The sequence below is a fragment of the Typopeltis vanoorti genome, chromosome 8, assembly GCF_054136105.1.
Source record: "Typopeltis vanoorti isolate ZY-2024b chromosome 8, IOZ_Tvanoo_1.0, whole genome shotgun sequence".
Lineage (NCBI taxonomy): Eukaryota > Metazoa > Arthropoda > Arachnida > Uropygi > Thelyphonidae > Typopeltis > Typopeltis vanoorti.
In genome coordinates, this window is record NC_143556.1 from 37,120,614 (window position 1) to 37,141,441 (window position 20,828).

Genomic DNA, 20,828 nt, shown 5'->3' on the forward strand with positions numbered 1-20,828 from the left:
CTGTGTGCAGATTTAATCACCTGGTTTTCAAGTGGATGAGAAGCATTAGAGAGGATCAGAGGTTTACTAATTCAGTGGCAGGCCTATGGAATGTCATATACAAGGAAAGACTGGGGGAAATACAACTTGGAGAGAGAGACTTGTGAATAGAAGAAGGGATATGACTGAGACATGCAAGTTGGTGAGTGGTTTTACCAGATTAATGTATAGGAGATTTTTGCACAGTAGAGAAAGACAAGGGTAGAACAAGAAACCATCTATGGAAGCAGTATAAGGAGGGTATAAGCACAGGAGTGGGAAGCAGATTCTTTGTATGGAGAGTAATTGAGTGGAATGCACTACCTGGCAAAGTGGTTAGTGTGGAAACTGTGAATGGGTTGGCATGAGAGAGTATGGATCTCCCACAATGAGTCCTTTTGACTCCATGTAGGTCAGATATTAATAATAATAATACTAATAATAATAAATCAAAGCCTTACTCCTCTTCCTTCATTTCCATTGCAAAAGCCTTCACTGTCCGGATATTTCCAATTGCTTCATCTGCTACTGCTGATGCTCTAGCAATCTAAAAGTACATTATAAAAATATTTTATGACAAACATTTATCAACTTTTATAGTAACATATATCATGCTAGAATATGCTATTTCTTAAAAACAATTGCCAAAATCTAGCCAGTTATAGTTTAATTCTCTGTCATATTTCTTTCAGATACATTTCAAAAAAGGTGTAGCACCTATTAGATGCATTTTGCCAACATGGATATAAGTTATTCATGAAATCTTACTGGATGGTTTTACTGAAATTCACAATCCTCCATAGACTCAAGGAGACTCATCACAGGAGGTCCCACTCTCATCACCCATAATTCATCATGCTTTGCCTTAAATGCATTCACTGTCTCTGCACTCACCACACTTTTAGACAATGCATTCAAATCACCATCACTCACCACACAACAAACCTCCCCCCCCCCCTCCCCCCATTAATATGGAGAGAACTGGAAGAACTGGTTGTACTTCTACTTATACAGGTCAGTGTTCTCTGCATCACTGCCATAATCTGCTGTGCTGTCCTCACAATTTTAGCAAAATGTCCCTGAAAGTCCAGATTCCTATTCACTATCACCCCCAGATCGTTCATCTCCTCTAAGATATCCCCACCAATCTTATACTCTGCATCCCATTTTTACAGAGTATAAGATTGCTAACACTTTGCTACATGGAACTGGCATACCCATACACTTTCCCATTAACCTAATCTACTCAAGTCCTCTTGCAAGACTTTAACATTCATTCTACTCCTTGTAGCTCTCCCCAACTTTGCATCATCTGCAAACAACTGCATATCACCATTCAAGCCCTTCCCAATGTCATACATACAAATTAAACAACAATGACTCCAAAATAGACCCCTGCAGCACACCACTAGTGACTTTCCTCTTCTGGAATATTGCTACCCAATACACAACCAGGTAAGCTAACATCCAACCCAATCTGTTTTAAGTTAATTACCAGCTCATCATTGGCAATCTATCAAAAGCATTTGCAAAATCTAAATATACTACTGTGCATGCATCCCCCTTGTCGTATGTGTTTGTCACCTTATTATAATAAGTAAGATGATACCGAGTCTCCACAGCTCAGTTGGTATAGACGAAGCCCTTTTGATCGGAAAGATCCGAGTTTGATTTGCATCCATGACATGAGGAACCTTTATGTGGTCTCTTTCGACTAAAGGTGAGTTAGCCGGTCTAATATGGAGGTTGGGGGGGGGGGTTCACCTGGGAACTCCGTTTTTTTGTCTCTCAGAACAGGCAAACCAGCCCCCATGAACACACACAGATCTACAATCATACTATATACATACTTAATCCCTCTTTAGGAGGGCTCAACTCAACCTAAGGGAAACAGAAGAGGAAAGTGGGAGACCCCATATGAAATAAATAAGTAACCAGATTACAAAAACATGATCTTCCTTTAGCAAACTCATGTTGTCCATCAAAGAGAATTCTGCTGCTGTCAACCCAGTTCTGAATATCCTGGTACTCACTAGCCTCTCTAACACCTTGACCACACCCCAAGACAATTCGAAGCTTTAATCTAATCATCCCCTTCATGAAGTGGAATAATTTTGGCTTTTTACCACTCCTTTAGAACTTGGGACAATCTAAAACTCATGTTAAAGAGGTAAGTTAAAGCTGTTGTCAACTCCTTTGAACATTCCCCTCAAGGCCATAGGACTTAATGGTGACATACCATTAAGTCCTATGGCCTTATTGATATCAAGTTTACTCAATTCCTCATATACCTTCTGCTCACTCACCATCAGTGGGTCCTCCTCTCTAACCACTGCTCTCAAGTTCTGTATTATGTTATATGCATAAGGATGGAATTCCTTTAATGAATTGCTCATTAAAGGAATTCTCTACTATATCCTCCTCATCACCGAGGAGGATATAGTAGAGATCCTCCTCGGTGGTTATCATTCCACCACTACCAGTAATCAACGTCTTCCTTCCATAATCATTCTTTCTTCTCCTAGCCAAATATCAAAAAAACTCACTGGGATTTCTTTTGGGCTCATTTGTTAATTACTGTCCACAAAGCATTTTTGCTATGTTCACAAACATAGGCCAAAAAACAAAAATAGATTTATTGTAAATTGAGCTTCATAAAATGTATTTTTAGCTTGTAATGAATTAAATTGACTTAATTTTAAAAACCAAAACTAAAAATCTAAACTAAAATTAAATTAAACTGAATGAATTAAATTTACAATTAAAAGAAGATGGATAACATTAGTACAGCAATGTCAAACTTTTCAAGGAGCAGATAGAGACCTGGATCATAGTTTAGTGATCGCAAACATCAAGTTGAAATTAAAAAGAAAATATAAAGAGATACAGCAAGAAAAAGTGAAGCAGAAATAGGAAGATGGTACAGAACAGTGTTAGAAGAGAAACTTAAAAGTATGGACAAAGAAAAAAATTCGAACCTAAGAGTGAAAGGAGTAATGAAGGCAATAGAAGACGCAGTTGAAGAAACAGTACCAGAAGAAGAGATCAAGAAGAAGTGGATTAGACAAGAACCACTGAAGTTAGTACAGGAGAAAAGAATGTTGAAGATAAGAAGGGATACATCAGAACAAACAGGGGACAGGGGAGCAATATAGAAGAAAGTGTAATGAGGTGAAAAGCAGTCAGAATGGAAAATATGAAATGGTCAGAAGCTCAATGCAATAATATAGAACAGTGCTATCAAGAGCATAAAGCTAGGGAGGGGTACAAAATGATTAGAACTATTAATAGAAAGTGGCAACCAAAACAGACCACAAATAAAGATGAAAAAGGCAAAGTATTGATGAAAATAAAGATAAAATTGTACAGCGGTGGACAAGATACTGTAGTAAGTTATATGAAGAAAAACTAGATTTAGATAGCATTAGGAAAGTGACTGAAGAATTGAAGCAGATATCACCAGTAGGTAAACATTTTAAGAGGAGAGGTAGAAAAAGTAATAGGATGGCTAAAGCACAACAAGAGTCCTGGTAATGATAACATCAATGGAGAAATGATTAAATATGGTGGCAAAAGTATGGTTACAGAAATGCACCAACTATGTAATATGGTATGGAAAGAAGGGAAAATGCCAGAGGAGTGGATGAAATCGATATTAGCGACATCATACAAGAAAGAAAATAAGCTAGAATGTACAAATTATAGAACAATTGCCTTTACCAGTCATCTTGGTAAGATGACTTGTAAATATGATGATATTGACAGAAAGATTGAGGACATAATTGGAAGCATACCTTGCAGACAAGCAAGCAGGATTTAGGAAAGATCCTCCAGGACCTACCTCCCATCAAGGTTAGCAGGATGACTAGAGCGAACAAAACACCCATGCACTACAATTCAACAGATTTTGACAATGTGGTTAATAGCAGAGAAAGTTAGGAGAAAAAACAAAAACATATATGCTTGCTTTGTTGATTTACAGAAGTCATTTGACAGTATCAGCCAGAAAGTGATATTAGCAGTGCTAGAATCATATGGAATTGACAGAAAACTAATAGCTATATTAAAAGATGTTTATAAGAATGCAGTGGCAGCAGTTAGAATACGTGATGATTTGGGGAAATGGTTTAAAATAAGCAGAGGTACTAGACAGGGGGACCCAATATCACCAAGCATTTTCATTGCACAAAAAGAGCAATGGATAAAATGAAGGAAGATGCAAAAGGAATATCAGTACATGGGATGAGAATTGACAATCTGAGATTTGCAGATGACATTCTTATTATTGAAGAAGGCAAAAGAAAACTACAAAAACATTGAAACTGTTAAATGAGGAAAGGAAAAGATTTGGACTTGTTATGAACTTGGAAAAAACAAACACAATGGTATTTGCTGAGAAGAACATGAAACAAAAGATATAAGTGGATGGAATTGATATAGAAAATGTAGAACAATTCACATATTTAGGAAATAAAATGACATATGATTTGGACTGTAAAAAAGAAATAAAGATCAGGATTGCAAAGGGAAGAACAAATCTGAAGGCCATGAATAACATCTGAAAAAGTAAAGTGATCAGCCTGCAAACAAAACTAAGAGTACTGGAAACATGCATCTTTAGCGGTATACTGTATAGATCTGAAACATGGGTAATAAATAAGGAATCAGAAAAAGAATTTTGGCATTTGAAAGAACTTGTTACAGGAAGATTCTAAGAATAGGATGGGTACAGAAAGTCACAAATGAAGAGCTCTATCAGAAGATGCAACCAAAGGAGAATCTAATGTAGAAGATTATAAAAACGGAAGCTGCAATTACTTGGACACATCTGCAGAATGAGCGAGAACCGGAAGATAAAGACATTCATGGTTGGTATTACTGACGATGTAAACAGAAGAGGTAGACCACATACAGAGAATGGATAGACAACATAAAGGACTGGTGTGGAATGTTTGTACAGAAACTGCGACATTGTATACTGGACAAAGAAAGGTGGAAAAAGATAGTGAAGGGGGCATCAGACACCAACGGGCAGTGAGCCCACGGCTCATAATGATGATGAAGTTAAAAAAAGAGAGAGAGAGAGATCTAGCATTAGATTTTTTGATTTGACTAGAATTAAAGTGGAAGCAACTAAAGAAACATTGACTATGAAGTGAATATATTATATGTATTAATTATTTTTGTTCTCCAGCCATTTTGTATGTTTTTCAGGATGAAAAATCCAGGTTTCAAGGAGGAAAATCCTATTAGCTACATATGACATTGGCTAACTAATGTCCTAAACAAGATTTGAAACATGACTTTTTCAATGAAAGGGGCAAATGTTGCATTGTCCTTTTGATCAGTAGATAGATGCAAAGCGGTTTGAAAACCATAACTTATCAAGATGTTATGATAGTTCTTACAAATATGATGGAAGTAATTTTCAGCATCAAGACTGAGTGATATTTTTCTCTCCTCATATATTTTCATTCCTAGATTGAAGACTGACACTGATGAACAACCTTTCATTCCAGATGGACTGTTTAACTATTACTACTATTATTACATGACACTTCCAAGGACACACTGTGGGAAGGCACTCTGCAACACTACACACACATCTCACTGTTCACTCCTACTTAAATCCCCATCTACTCACAACTCATCATCTTCACTACTAAATCCACAACAACAACACTACTCCTACTTAATCCTCCACCTACCCACACCTCACTGTCTCCACTACTAAATCCTCCAACTACACACAACAACACTACTACCATCAACATACGTCATCTACTGCTCACCACCACCACCAACAACAACAACCTTTGCATTTTTTGTCTCTATACTGCATACGTTCTCTTGGCTGATATGTCTGTATGCAGGATGAAAAACCTGGGAAGAAAATCCTACTAGCTACATATGACATTGGTTAACTCACCGTTAGTCAAAAATCCCTTATAATTGTTTGTGTCCTAAACAAGATCCTGAGTTTCCAGGAGCAAAAACCTTGCTACCTCCATATGAGATGCTAACTCACCCTCAGTTGAAAAAAACCCACATAAAGTTTCTTCTTGTCATGATAAAAATCAAACTCTGATCTTTTCCAATCAAAGGGCACAATGTCCTGTTGTTCTTCCAATTGTATTATGGAAATGTTATTTTCATCGGTAAAATGTTTTGAAATGATAATGATAATTATCATTTCATAATTATAAAAGCAATTCTAAATAACAAGTTAATAAAATTGTTATTCAGAATTGCTATTAAACTTACTAAGTATGTCAGTTTTTCGTTGCAATCAAATTAGTTTCATGACCAGAAAAAAAAAAAGCAGGCAAAATAATATGATCTCTAGAGTGCACCAACATTGTGAAAATGAAACGGCATCATTATATATGAATAATTTCATCAAATTAACCATTCTGATGTGAAAAATATCTCAACGATAAGCTACACATATTAATAAATTAATACTGGTAAAAACACATAAAAAAGTAAAAACAATTTAATAAATGAATGACTAGTTGCATACAACACTACTATGAACTTCATCAAATTGATACAATAAACACAAATACAAGAGGTATTAACATGGAGATTTCTAAATAAACAACCATCATTTTTTTAAAATTCATTCAACATGCAACAGATACTAAATATAGTGTACAACATTGTATACAATAATTGAATATAGGAACAAGATATCATGAATATGCATCATTGTTAGAGGATATAACCTATTTTGTCTCATAACTTAATTCATTAATATATAGATTTCTCATGAATGCTGCCCTGAGTTGATTTAATATCAGGCCTTGGTTTTTATAACATTGGGTCAGACATTGGATCATCTCACTGGCCCCTTTAAATCTGTGTATACATAAGTATTAAATTCTATGTATGGTATTTTTGCAATATGCCAATTAACTTGATGGTTTTCACTGGTAATGTGAAAGGCCAATCCAGATTTATATGATTATTTTCCCCTCCACATCTCTGACATGTTCTTTCTGATGGATTTCTACAGAACATTCTGTCTGTCCAACATGAGAAAGACCACAACTGCAATAGATTTTATAAACTCTTGGTGTCTTCATAGGTTGATGTGGTTGTTTTGGTGATCGTAACATGGTGGAGATTTTTTGTAGAGATCTATACAAATTTTTAAATTATGTTCTTGTAAGACTTTTGCTGATCTGTCTGTAACATTCTTGATATAAGGTAAGGAAACTGAATCTATGTAGTTGTCTGGCTGTTGTCTTCAGCCTGTGATTAAGAGTTTTGAGGTAATCATATTTTTAAAGAATGTCTTTAATATAATTTCCTCGTTTCTTTACACCCTATTGTAGATAGTATAAACAGCCCTACATATAAACTAGCTAAACATTTAGCCAAACTATTAGTCACTTGCATAAACAATTCTCCCTCTTTTGTTAAAAATTCTACCCACCTAAAATACTTTTTAGGTGGGCAGAATTTTTTGGCTCTCTCTTTTAATGTTTTAATGATACCCTGTTTTTGTGCTGCATGGTGGTGGTGATGGGTGCTGGCATGCAGATACCAGCCTTTATCATCAAGAATATAACTTAAAAGTTGCCTTTAGACTCTACAAAAAATCTTCACGTAATAGTAAACATATAATTCTACAATTAGTTTGTTCTGGCCTTCTCTTTTAATTTTTGTTGTTCACTTTCTGATTTTGCTCTTCTCCATTTGTATTTAATACCATCCTCTATTTTTCTTCCTTAAAGCTGTTTACATGTTTTTTTATCATCTTGGCTAAATTTTTATTGATTGGTAATTATTTTTCCCTATTTATTTTTTTTTATGCTTCCAGATTTCATTTTCTACTTATATTTATAATTTTTTCATATATTCTTATTTTGTTATATATCATCAGTGGTAGGCAGTTTTATTACAGGAAACAATTTGAAGGAAAATATTCCGTTTTTTGCTAATGACACAAAATTGTATACCATAATAGTATACCAAAATTTTATACCATAACAATTACTCAAGACAATATAAGGAACTTGCAGGATGATTTAAATAGCTAAACAGTATAGGAAAAAGATTATGAGTATCAGTTCAATATAGCTTAAAGTATAACTTGCAGGATGATTTAAATAGGCCAACAGTATGGGAAAAGATAATGCATATCAGTTCAACATGGTTTAAAGTGTAAAGTTATGCATTTTGGAATGAAAAGTTACAAGTTGTGTACCACACTGATGCAACTGTATTCCACGAACCTGACAAAGCTGGAGATTCGGGGTGTTGAATAGTGAGTTGAAGATCAGGGGACATACAGCAAAGGGCTTAAGATAACTCACAGGATTACTTGGTTACTGAAGACCACACTAATATTATTCCACTTTACAAGACTTTGATATGGTCATATTTGGATTAATGTTTCTCGAGAATGAGGAAGTACTGGAGAGGATGCGGAAGTAAGTGACAAATATCGTGAGAGTCAGTGGAATGCTTCCAATGCCTCCTATGACAACAGACAGAATTTATGGGTTGCAAAATTTGGTTGATAAGCAGAAAAGAGAGAATATGACAGAAACATTTCATTCTTAAAAGTGTTTTCTATAGGATTGATTCATCATCATCATCATCAAATTCCTGCCATGTACCCTCAATGGGTGTACAGGATATGATAGTACTACATGAAAAAAATTACATCATTATTAATTTCCTATCTACAATTTTCCTCCAAATCAGTCTGTTACTTGTCAAGACTCCAACATTATTATTATTATTATTATTATTACGGGTATCTCCATGGAGTCAGTAGACTCATCGTGGGAGACCCAAACTAGCAAAACAATATCTGTCATATCTCTTCTTGAATTCATTTACAGACGAAGAGCTCACGACTAAGTCAGGCAATGAATTCCACTCATTCACCACCCTCCAGGCAAAAAACCTTGCTCTGACACCTTTGCTAACCACACTCTTCTTTAATTTCCAGAGATGACCTCTTGTTCTTCCATCACTATCACACAGCTGAAACATTTCCCCTGCATCAATCAAACATTATCAGAGCTTATATTTCTATCGTCTAAAGCACTTTGTACTGTATCAAACCAATTATATCTTGGTCTTCCTCTGGGACATTTTGCTGACAACCTGGCAGAGAACACTTGTTTTGCTAATCTTTCCTCGCCCATTCTGTTTAAGTGACCATACCACCTGAGATTAGCTCTGCTAACGCATTCCTGGATGCTGACAATGTCAAGTTCTTTCCTAATATCCTCGTTTTTAATATGATATTGCCATTGATGCCATCTGTTCACACCTATAATCTTTCTCAGGACTCTCATATCTGTGGTCTCTAGTCTTTGGTCAAGTGTTTTACTTCTGACCCAGCTCTCAGATCCATAAGTTAAAACTGGTTTGAACACTGTCTTGTATACAGCTAATTTAGTGTTCCGACTAATTTCTCTCTTATTCCATATGAATTAATTCAATTGACTTCCCACCATACCAGCTTTGCTGATTCTGTTGTCTATTTCTATAATTAATTTACCATCTTCAGTAAAAATCGTGCCTAAATAGCTGAAATGTTTTACTTGTTCCACAGGTTCTCCATTCACAACACAGTTGACATTTCCAATGATTCTGCCTATTTTCATTGTCTTTGTCTTTTTATTGCTGACCTTCATACCATATCTATTACAACAGCTATTCAATTTAGTCAGAGAATCTTGCAGACTTGTAGCAGATTTATTTAGAAGTATAACATCATCTGCATAAAGCAAAGAGCTGACATTAACATCTCCAATTTTGATATCATGTTTAATACCACTTTTTTTTATTATTATTATTACTATTATTACGGGCAACTCCGGTTGCCCGTAATAATAGTAATAATAATAATAAAAAAAAGTCGTGCCTAAAGAAAGTCGTACCTCTTGTATTTGTGTTCCTTCATAATGTGATCGATATAGATAATGAATAACAGAGGGGATAATGTACATCCTTGTCTCACACCAGATTTAACATTAAACCATCTTCCTGTACTTCTTTCAAAGCAGTTAGAAAACTGCTGACTTACAACTCAAATAAAGACTAAGTATTGCTTGATATAATGCCCCATTCACACCATATAGCTGCAGCGTATTGAATAGCTTCTCTCTTGGCACCTTGTCATATGCCTTTTCCAGATCAACAAAACTTAAATACAGATCTTTGTTATGTTCCCATGCTTTCTCGACTATTTGTCGTAAAGTGAAGATCTGATGATGATAGCCTCTATTTGGCCTGAATCCAGCTTGTTCTTCACCAAGCTTTTCTTCCACAATTCTTCTCAACCGTTTCTCAAGTATACTTACATAGATCTTGCCAGGAACACTCAGTAGGGGAATACCCACATAATTCTCACATTCAGTTTTATTTCCCTTTTTATATATGGGTACTATGAGAGCTCTACTCCAATCATCGGGAATTCGTCCCTCTGTCCAGGCTTTCTGAACTATGCAGTGCAGCCACTGTAAGACTCTTATACCACCATACTTCAGCATTTCTGGTCGAATATCATCTACTCCTGCTGCCTTTACACATTTCACACCTTTGATGGCTTTTTCTACTTCAAGTATGGATATGTATTCCTGACTGCATGCCTGGTCAGTGTTTTTTACCACTGTGCTGTCATCACTGCTTGTTTCATTTAGCAGTTTTTCAAAGTAATTACTCCATACTTCAAGGATATCTTTTTCTCCTATTTTCATGTCACCTTTATCATTTCTAACTCCTTTTACAGCACTCTTTCCTCCATTCTTAAGCTTCTTCAACAACCTCCAGAATATTTTGCCACCTTCTTGAGATTTATTTTCTATTTTCTTGCCAAAGTACTCCCATGACTTTTGTTTAGCTAGTTTTACACAGTGTTTAGCATTCTTGCATTTGTCTCTATATTCTCTAAGAGCACAAGCAGACTTATTTGACAGGAATTTTTGGTATGCTTTCTTCTTTTCCTTCACTGCCTCTTTAACTTCCTGTGTCCACCAGGGAGTTCTGATTTTTTTATCCTTGCACACAACCTCATCACATGCCTCTCTGGCAGAATCAATCAATGTTTTCTTCAGAGTTTGCCACTGAATCTCCAAGGTTTGATTCCTGTTCTCAAACTCTTTCATTTTTTCTTCAATAATCTTTGTGTATTTTAGTCTACAGTTCACATCTGAGAGCTGCTCAACTTTTATTCGCTTTAAAACTTTCTTACATGTTATTCTTTTCAATATGAAATTCAATTTTATCCTGCTCAAGACTAAAGAGTGATCACTTCCAATTTCAAATCCTCTGTACACTCTGGTGTCCTGCACCAGGGAGAAAACATCACTATCAACAATAACATAGTCAAAGAGATTTTTCTTATTCCTAGCCTCTTCTCTCCATGTGAATTTGTGCACATTTTTATGTTGGAACATGGTGTTAGTAATAACCAGTCCATGTCCTGAGCAGAAATCCAACAGATATTTGCCATTATTATTAGCTTTGCTATTTTCTCCAAATTTTCCCAAAATATTTTTGTATGTCTCACAATCATTTCCTACTCTGCTATTTAGATCCCCAACAAGGAGCAACTTTTCATTTATCATTGTGTCAGTTGCTTTTTCTAAAGCCTCAAAAAATTCCTCTACTTCTACCTTAGTAGAACCTTCTGTGGGACATAGGCACAAATAAGTCTCAATGTCCAGTTCCCCAATCTCATAATTGCCCACATTACTCTACTTGAGACTGCCTGCCATTCAAGAAGATTAGCCTCGTATTTTGTGTTGAATACCATGGCTACTCCTTCTTTTCCTTGATTGTCATTGCCTGAATATAACATTTTGTATTTATTGCTCAGAACAATCTCACCAGTTTTGGTCTTTTTTGTTTCAGTCACCCCTATTATGTCGATCTGGTACTTATCTAATTCCTCAGCTAGCTCCATTTCTTTGCCATTCAGGCTTCTTACGTTGATAGTACCGATCTTTAACTCTGGTGATGTTGAGTTGGGGTTTATTTTCAGATTTGTTCCAGTAGCTGACTTTTCGCTGTTCGCCCTGGTTCCCTGACGAAAACAACGGGGGCCTTGTTTAACCGGTCGACGCCCCATCTGGCATGAAACTTTGTCATGTTGTACCATCATTCTATATTTTGGTTTAACCAATAAGAATACAATTTGGTTGGCTAAATTCCAAATTGCCAGCCCATCTTCGTCCGTTCAGTATCCAAGTAGATACCCAACAGGGTGCACCACGAGAAGGTGAGGATTGGACATTAGGTCAGAAGCCCTGGTTGGTTCTCCGCATTCCTTTAAAGGCTATGTGGAGGTCTCCTCTCAGTTATACAGCTTTGACCTTTAAGCATCCCTAGGATTGATTCAAAGGAAATATTTTGGTGCTTGGTTACAGAGAGGCAGATCAAGAGATCATCCCTGTAAATTGAATTGGCTAGGTGATGTGTGAAAGAGACTCTCTCAACTCACTGTTGAGAGTGTTCTGAAAAGACAACTTGTTTTATTAAAAAGTTGCAATACCAACTTAAAATTTATAAACTGTTTGATTGTAGGCATGGTGCCCAAGACATCTTTTTTAAGGGAGAATAATATGATAGATTTTGTTTGGTGCAGTGTGTGTGTGAAAGGTATTCATTATGAAAGGCGAAAGATTTGTGGGAAGAAAGTGAGACTGATGAGAGAAAATTTTTGTTAGGGAAGAATAATACAAGAGATTTTGTTAGGTGCAGTGTGTGTGTGTGTGTGTGTGTGTGTGTGTATTCATTATGAAAGGCAAAGATTTGTAGGAAGATAGTGAGACTGGTGAGAAAACATACAAGGATGGTCTGAAAAGTTCTCAGCCTAACAATGAAAAAATGAATTTATAATTTCAAAATTGTTTTTATTTTTTAACATAATCTCTCTTAAGACTAATACAGCGATGCCCCAGCGCCATTATGCCATCCCTGTAGTGGTTCTCAGTAAGATCTGCAAAACACCCCTCTACAGCTGCAATCACCTCTTCATTAAAAGAAAAAAGGTGACCAGCGAGGAAGAGTTTTAGTTTTGGGAAGAGATAGAAGTCAGAGGGAGCCAAATCTGGGGAATAGGGTGGATGGTCCAACAATTCATAGTGCAGATCCTGTAATTTTCCCATTGCCAAAACACCTTTATGGGCAGGTGCATTGTCCTCATGAAAGATGATTTTTTTCTTCTACAAACCCGGTCTTTTTCTCACAGTTTTTTTCACCTAGTCTGGTTAAAAGATCAAAATAATATTCCCTGGTTATTGTTTTACCCTTTTCACGATAATTAATAAACAAAATGCCTTTAACATCCCAAAACACTGATGCCATGAGCTTTCTTGCTGATGGAACTGACTTTGTCTTCTTTGGGGCAAACAACTGGCTTCTGTCCACTGTTTTGACTGCTGTTTGGATTCTGGTTATGGTGAATCCAAGTCTCATCCATAGTAATAAATCGATACACAAAATCAGTTTTATTCTTGTTAAAATGTTTCAAGCACTGTTCAGAGATTTTCATGCGAGCGCATATTTGGCATTAAACCTTCTTTTACAAAGAATTTTATAACCACGCGATACTCAATTTTATCCATTTCAAGGGATACAGACAACACTTTTGCTTCAGACAGCTGTATAAAACAAACTACTTGATAGAATGACTTTCAATTTCACACGGATGCTTATGAGAGATGTACACTTAGAAAAAAAAATCTCGCCAATAGTGTTGCAATCTATGGTCGAGGCCAAAAACTTTTCAGACCACCCACACATAGAAGTTTTTGAGTGTGTCAGTTGTATGTGGTGGGTAAAACGTGATAGTCGATTGAAGAATGTTGACAAAGAGCAAGAAAACATAAGTGTCAGTAAGACTGTTGATGAATGTGCAGTGGTGAACCTTCATACTGTATGACTCTTATAGATTCAGTCATTCGTTGGTCACCTACATTCCTCACTCTTTGTTCCCATTCTTTCAATTACCTGCCTTCCTCTCATTTCTCTTTCCCTTGCAAGTGTACTGATTTCTTGATTTTTTCTCATTTCTTCTCTTTCCTTCTATCTTGGATAAACCAAGTGGAGGTAAAGTGGATAAATAGAGATACAAAGCAAGAGCCTGCAAAACAGAAAACATTGTTAAGGTAATATATAAACAAACAAGTGATCAGCATACTCATGAGCAGTACAAAGTGCAAGAAAGAAAGAAAGATAGTGACTAGTATGGTAAGAACGGTCACATCAGATTATGAGAGACAATTAGCTACCCATGTCAAAGAAAATCCAAAAGAGTTTTTTCGTTATGCATGAAGTAAATAAAAATTGCTATGGAAGGATGACTTTAATGAATGCTGATTGATTAATTGGCAGGAAGATGACATAAGCAAAAGAAATAGTTGAGTTGCTAATATCAGAATTGAGAAAGATAAATAGGTGCCCAGCATATTAAAAAAAAAAAAAAAATCAATGTGAATACAGCAGTGGCACTGAGTGATATGTTAGCCCCTGTACTATGTGAATGTGCAAGAAAAATGGCATCGCTTCTGATGAAGGTGTTCAATCTAAGCAGTGCTGGATTATCCATTAAGCCACATGCATAGGGCACAAAGGGAAGGGGGACACCACAGAGTTTTTACCCCTAGCTATCATGACCTTAACTCTCAACTCTTTCACTGTTGCACTTGACTTTAGTTGAATTTTTTTGTAACTGTCCTTTAATATAAACTGTTAAAAAAAAAAGATTTTCTTTGGTATGGTGAGTGACTAAAATTTGAAAGTTTAGACATAGACCTAGAGTTGAGATAATATCAGATCTTATTTTGTCTTATAATATTTGGAAGGGTGATTAAAAATTATTTTCAAAAAATATTTGTATTTGCATTTTTTACCTTATAACAATTTTATTAAGAAATGCATAAAACAGTGTTGAAATTTTGCATTTTTTCTGATAAGTAAATAATTTGCATATATTATATTGCTTAGTACTATTTAGTGTTAAATAAACAATAAAATAAAATAAAAATAAATACAATTTTAATTAATATAGTTGTGGGGTCAGGCCTGGAAGAAAACTGAATTTTCAATTTCTTACTTCACCTCAACACCTATTGAGTCTAAATGTCTTGTCAGTTAAGCAATGGAAGAGCTGGGGGAGGGGGTCACCACTGATGGGCTGTGCTTAGTCATCAGTTGGCCTTAATTCAGCCCTGAATCCAGGTCGTAACTCTGGCAAGGTTCCAAGAAAGTGGAAAGAAGATAAGACAATTCCATTACATAAAAGTGGCTCCAAGACAGAAGTAGCAATTACAGACCAACTGACATTTAAGGAGTGGTGGTGGTGGTGGTGGTGTGGTGATTAAAGTATTAGAAAAGTTGGTTAAAGATAAAACCCAGTGGTGATAGATAGATAGGTATATGATACCTTATGGTGGGTTCCATCGCTTTGCAAAAATTAGATCATACCTTAATAATTTACTCACATTTTATAATAGAGTGACAGTAGAATTAGATAAGAGAAATGATACACCATGATACTGCTTGACTATACAAAGGCATCTGACAGAATACTGCATGGAAAACTATTACAAAAGATGGAGCAAATGGGAATGGATATGAAGATAGTAGCATGGATAGGGCTACTGGTTGAAGAGTAGGAAGAGTAGGACTGCTATCCATTCAGCCAACCAGGCTGACTAATTAAGAGAAACCTAACCTTACTCTCTTGTAATAATACATCTGCTAGTTAGTACTTATGTCTTGTTGGTTAAGCAATGGAAGGGCTGGGAGGGCCAAAAGAAACAGTCAACAAACTCAAACCCTTTCACGTTAAAACACCCAGAATATATGGAGCTCCAAAAATTCACAAACAAGGTACACCTTTATGCCCTATTGTAGATAGTATAAACAGCCCTACATATAAACTAGCTAAACATTTAGCCAAACTACTAGCCACTTGCACAAACAATTCTCCCTCTTTTGTTAAAAATTCTACCCACCTAAAAATATTTTAGAAAACCACACCTTAAATAGTTCAGACCTAATGGTGAGTTTTGATATCACCTCATTATTCACTAATGTACCATTGACTGAAACACTTGACTTACTTAATTCACAATTTCACCCTGATATATTTCAGCTATTTAAATTCACAGTACAGGCAGGTTATTTTACATGGAAAGGGAAAATATACAAACAATTAGATGGGACAGCTATGGAATCCCCCCCTTCCCCCCCCCAGCTAACTTCTACATAGAACATCTGGGAAAGCTAGCTATCAACACAGCCACTCTCAAACCTAGTCTTTGGCTATGCTATGTTGCTGATGTGTTTGCTATTTGGCCACATGGCCCAGACACATTGAATACATTTTTAGTGCATCTAAATAGCCAGCACCTTAAAATTCACTTTACAATGGAACTAGAAGCCAATGACTGCCTGCCCTTCCTGGACACACTGTTCACACGTCTTCCAGAAAGTTCCTTATCATTTTCGGTTTATAGAAAATCCACACATACAGGGAGATATTTACACAAACAATCACACCATCACCCTTCTCGACAATATGGTATCTTAAAAACACTAACCCATAGAGCTAGAGCAATCTGCTCCAATGACATTGTTCTCACTGCTGAACTTTCTCACCTGCATCACACCTTCCTAACCAATGGCTATAATCCCCATAAGATAGATAAAATACTAAATGCTACTCAGAAATCCCCCCCACCCCACTATCTACCACAGAAGACTACAACAAAACTATCACCATCCCATACATTAAAGGCACATCTGAAAAGATATCTAGGGTGCTTAACAAACATCAACTGCGTACCGTATTTAAACCTTATGTGAAATTGGCAACTCTCATCTATTCATCTAAGGACAGATTCACTCCTTTATCACATCCAGGAGTCTATGAAGTGCCGTGTTCATGTTATCGAGCCTACTACAGATAGACAGGAAGAACTGTGGACATCCGCCTCAGTGAACACAAAAATATATCTGGCACTTTCACTATGGCAAGTTGGGTCTGGCAGACCATGCTTTGGACACCCCGGCACACAAGATCAATTGGAAAAAAACAAAAGAACTGCACAGAAGCTTCTACAAGTTAGAGAGGTTGTTCCTGGAATCAACAGAAGCCTTAAAACATACTCCAAATCTTAACAAGTATGGCTGTATAAATCTACTAAAGATTTGGGAGACAGTCATCCTAAGACCAAATTAATATTTATTTTTATTTTATTTATTATTTTTTTTCAAATCTTTGGACTACTATTTTTCAAAACTTTCAAAGACTACTATTTGGACTATTATTTTTTTAAAACTTTGGACTACTTTCTTTTTTTAAACTTAGATGGTGTCTATTAGGACTTTAGTCTTGTGTTGCATGCTGCAATTACTTATACTAGCCCCACTGTTACACCGGATTGTAGTTGTCTCGCATTTGTAACAAACTTTGTTTGTGTGCTCTGAAGATGCTGGATATAATACCAGCGAAATATTAGCTTTTAAGTTAATAAATAGTTATTTTCTTATCAATCTGTGTTCGCATCAATACATGTTTAAATCCAATTTAACATGTGTGATGAACACATAAACCTATCCACGCAGTTAGTACTGCTGTCTCACATTAGAAAACTGTTATAATAAATTAATTAAAACAAACTATTGAAAATTCTTCACCATTTGGTACATTGCATTGTACCATAGATACAATGCAATGTTAAAAGAAATTCAATTTCCTTAGCTCTCCAAACTGGAATGGAAATTATTTCTATGAATAAATTATTAGAAATTCCTCATACAACAGGAATCAAAACATATTCAAAAGTAAGCTGTTATTCATTATATGCCTACTAAATAAAAACAAATAAATTAGTCACTCTAATATATATATATATATATATATATATTCATTTTTATATATATATATATATATATATATATATATATATATATATATATATATATATATATATAATACAATGAATTAACTATCACTTCTATAACAATCTTAAGAATAATCTGTGTTAACGACTTTTTTTGATTAGTTAAAAAATATTTACCTGTGATTGTGTTGCTTTTGATAGTTTCCTAAGAAACGAACCAATCATCTTTCCTGCACCAATAACTGCAGGGACGACAATAATCATAAGTACAGTCATTTTTGGTGATATCAAATAGAGAGAAATGAGACTACCTGTCACCTGTAAATTCAAAATATCCACTAAGTAAATATTTAAAAAATAATTTTTGAAAATTCAAGAATTTTGTTTTTATTTTTTCAATGCATGAAAAGATAATGTCTCGATTCTCTCTCAATTTACCTGAGTAAAGCTTCTTAATCCTTGTGATATACAAAGTTTAAATGAACTCTTGAACTCCTGAACATCACTTGTAAGCCTATAATTAAAAATCATACTTTTAAAACTATAAATGAAGTGAATAAAAAAAAAAAATCAAACAAGTTTGTATTATTATCCTAAGACCCCACAGAGTCTTAAAAGGGACCTCCTAAATGAGTCAGTCACAGACTCATTTAGGAGGTATATTTTGTCACATACACACAGCTCATTGTACAGTGCCTTAAACACATTTAAATTCTCTGTGGACACCATGCACTCAGTCAATGTATTCCAATCATTTATTACTCTCTTTGCAAAAAAACATTGTCACACCCTCTTTATACAGATTCCAAAGATGACCTCTTGTTCACTCCCAATTTCCCACCATTGTATAAAAAACCTGTTCAAACATTAATCCTATAACCATCCCTTATCAACTTGAACATCTCTATCATATCATCTCTCTTCCTCCTATCTGCTAAACTCTGCAAATTGTATCGTCTCAACCTTTCTTCATATTCACATATCAGATATGATTTTATGTGATATTTGGAAGTCATTATTATTATTATCCCAAGACCCCATGGAGTCATAGACTCATCTAGGAGATCATTTTTGTTATACACACAGCTCATCATACCATGCCTTCAACACATTTAAATTCTCTGCAGAGACCACACTCTCAGGCATTGCATTCCAATCATTCACAACTCGTCATGCAAAAAACCTACTTCTCAACCCTTGCTCACACCCTCCTTATATAGCTTCCAGGGTCCCCCCCCCCCAATCTCTCACCATTTTATGAAAAACCTATTCAATGTTAATCCTATAATCATCCCTTACCAACCTTGAACATCTCTATCATATCACACCTCTTCCTTCTATCTACTAGACTGTGCAAATTGCATCATCTCAACCTTTCTTTATATTCAACGTTACAGAGATCAGAAACTAATCTGGTCAATCACCTGTGAACCATCTGTAACATCTCTTCATCCTTTTGAAAACCAGGTCACCAAATCTGTGTACAGTAGTCCATATGTGGCCTAATCAGAGCCTTACACAATGGAACTAGAATCTCCTTACTTCTACAAGTCAGTGTCCTCCGTATCATTGCCAGAATTCATCGTGCTGTCCTCACAATTTGTGCAATATGTCCTCTAAATTTTAGATTCTTATCCACCATCACCCCAAGATTTATTATTTCCTAAACCTGCAACAATATATCCCCACCAAGAGTAAATTCTACATCCCATCTTTGTTTTTCCGATTATCAAAACCTCACATTTCACAACAGCATCCCCAATTCCATGCTCATTCAACTCAGTCTATTCAAGTTTTCTTGTAAGGCCACACATCTGCTCTACTCCTCACAGTTTGTCTCAACCAACTTTGCATCATCTAAAAACAACTGAATATCCCATTCAAATCTCCCCAATAGCATTAACTTACAGATTAAAGAGCAATGGCACTTAAACAGACCCTTCCCACGAGATATTGCTTCCACATACACAACTTGTTGATGCCTATCAGACAGCCAATATCCAATCCAATGCTCTAGTCTAATATCTAACCCCACCCACTCTAGTTTGACTATCAACTTATCATGCAGTAATCTATCAAAAGCCTTTACAAAGTCTAAATATACTACTGTGTATACATCTCCCATGCTGCTGTTACCTTATTGTTAAAAGTGTTATAAAATTACTAAAACATGATCTCCCTTTAGCAAATTTTATGCTGTCCATTAAAGATAACACCTGTTGTCCACCTAATTGTGGATACTGATTCTCACCAGCCTCTCTGCACAGTTTAATGCTGCAGTTCTATCACTTCCTTCATGAAGTGGTACAATCTTTCCTTCCTTCCTTCCACTCCTCTGCAACTTGATCCAATGTATGACTCATATTAAACAAATATGCCAAGGCAGATGAAAAAAATTCCCTGGCACATTTCTTCAAAATACACAGTGATATATCATCATCAACTCCCACAGCCTTATTAATATCAAGTTTTTTGCTTAATTTACACATCTGCACTCACAATCCAAATCCTTAATAACTTTTCCTCACTCACAATCAGTCTCTCCTCCTCATCATCCACTGCTTTCAAACTCTCAGCACTGTTGAGAGTCTGAGAGCAGTGGATATCCTCTATCCTTTAGCAGTTGTCCTTATACCATTTACTCCAAGCACTGCCATTTTACCATAATCATGCTTTCTTTTGTTGTCTACATATAGAAAGAACTCCCTGGGATGTTTTTTTGGCTTCATTAGCTAACTGCTGCTCATACTGAACTTTTGCTATACTTACTAACCAAGTCACACTCCTTGCCTGTTCTTTGAATTCCTCATGAAATTGATTATGACCAGTCCTCTTATGTTGTCTCCATAATGCCTTTTTTCTCTATATTGCATGCTCAATTTCTTTATTCATCCATTTCACACCTACCTTATTAAATCTTCTAAC

General features: G+C 35.7%; 1 protein-coding gene across 8 annotated transcripts in view; it reads right to left on the reverse strand.

Annotated features, from left to right (window-relative positions):
• Nucleotides 1-20,828, reverse strand: part of LOC150103932 (mitochondrial potassium channel ATP-binding subunit) — a 320,223-nt gene that overhangs the window by 207,555 nt on the left and 91,840 nt on the right. For all 8 annotated transcript variants that reach the window (XM_090396614.1, XM_090396615.1, XM_090396617.1 and 5 more), the window contains 3 exons: nt 18,342-18,417; nt 18,081-18,221; nt 480-565 (listed from right to left, as the gene is read on the reverse strand). In XM_090396614.1, the coding sequence (XP_090252740.1) occupies nt 480-565; nt 18,081-18,221; nt 18,342-18,417 (303 nt within the window). The remainder of the gene's footprint in view (nt 1-479; nt 566-18,080; nt 18,222-18,341; nt 18,418-20,828) is intronic.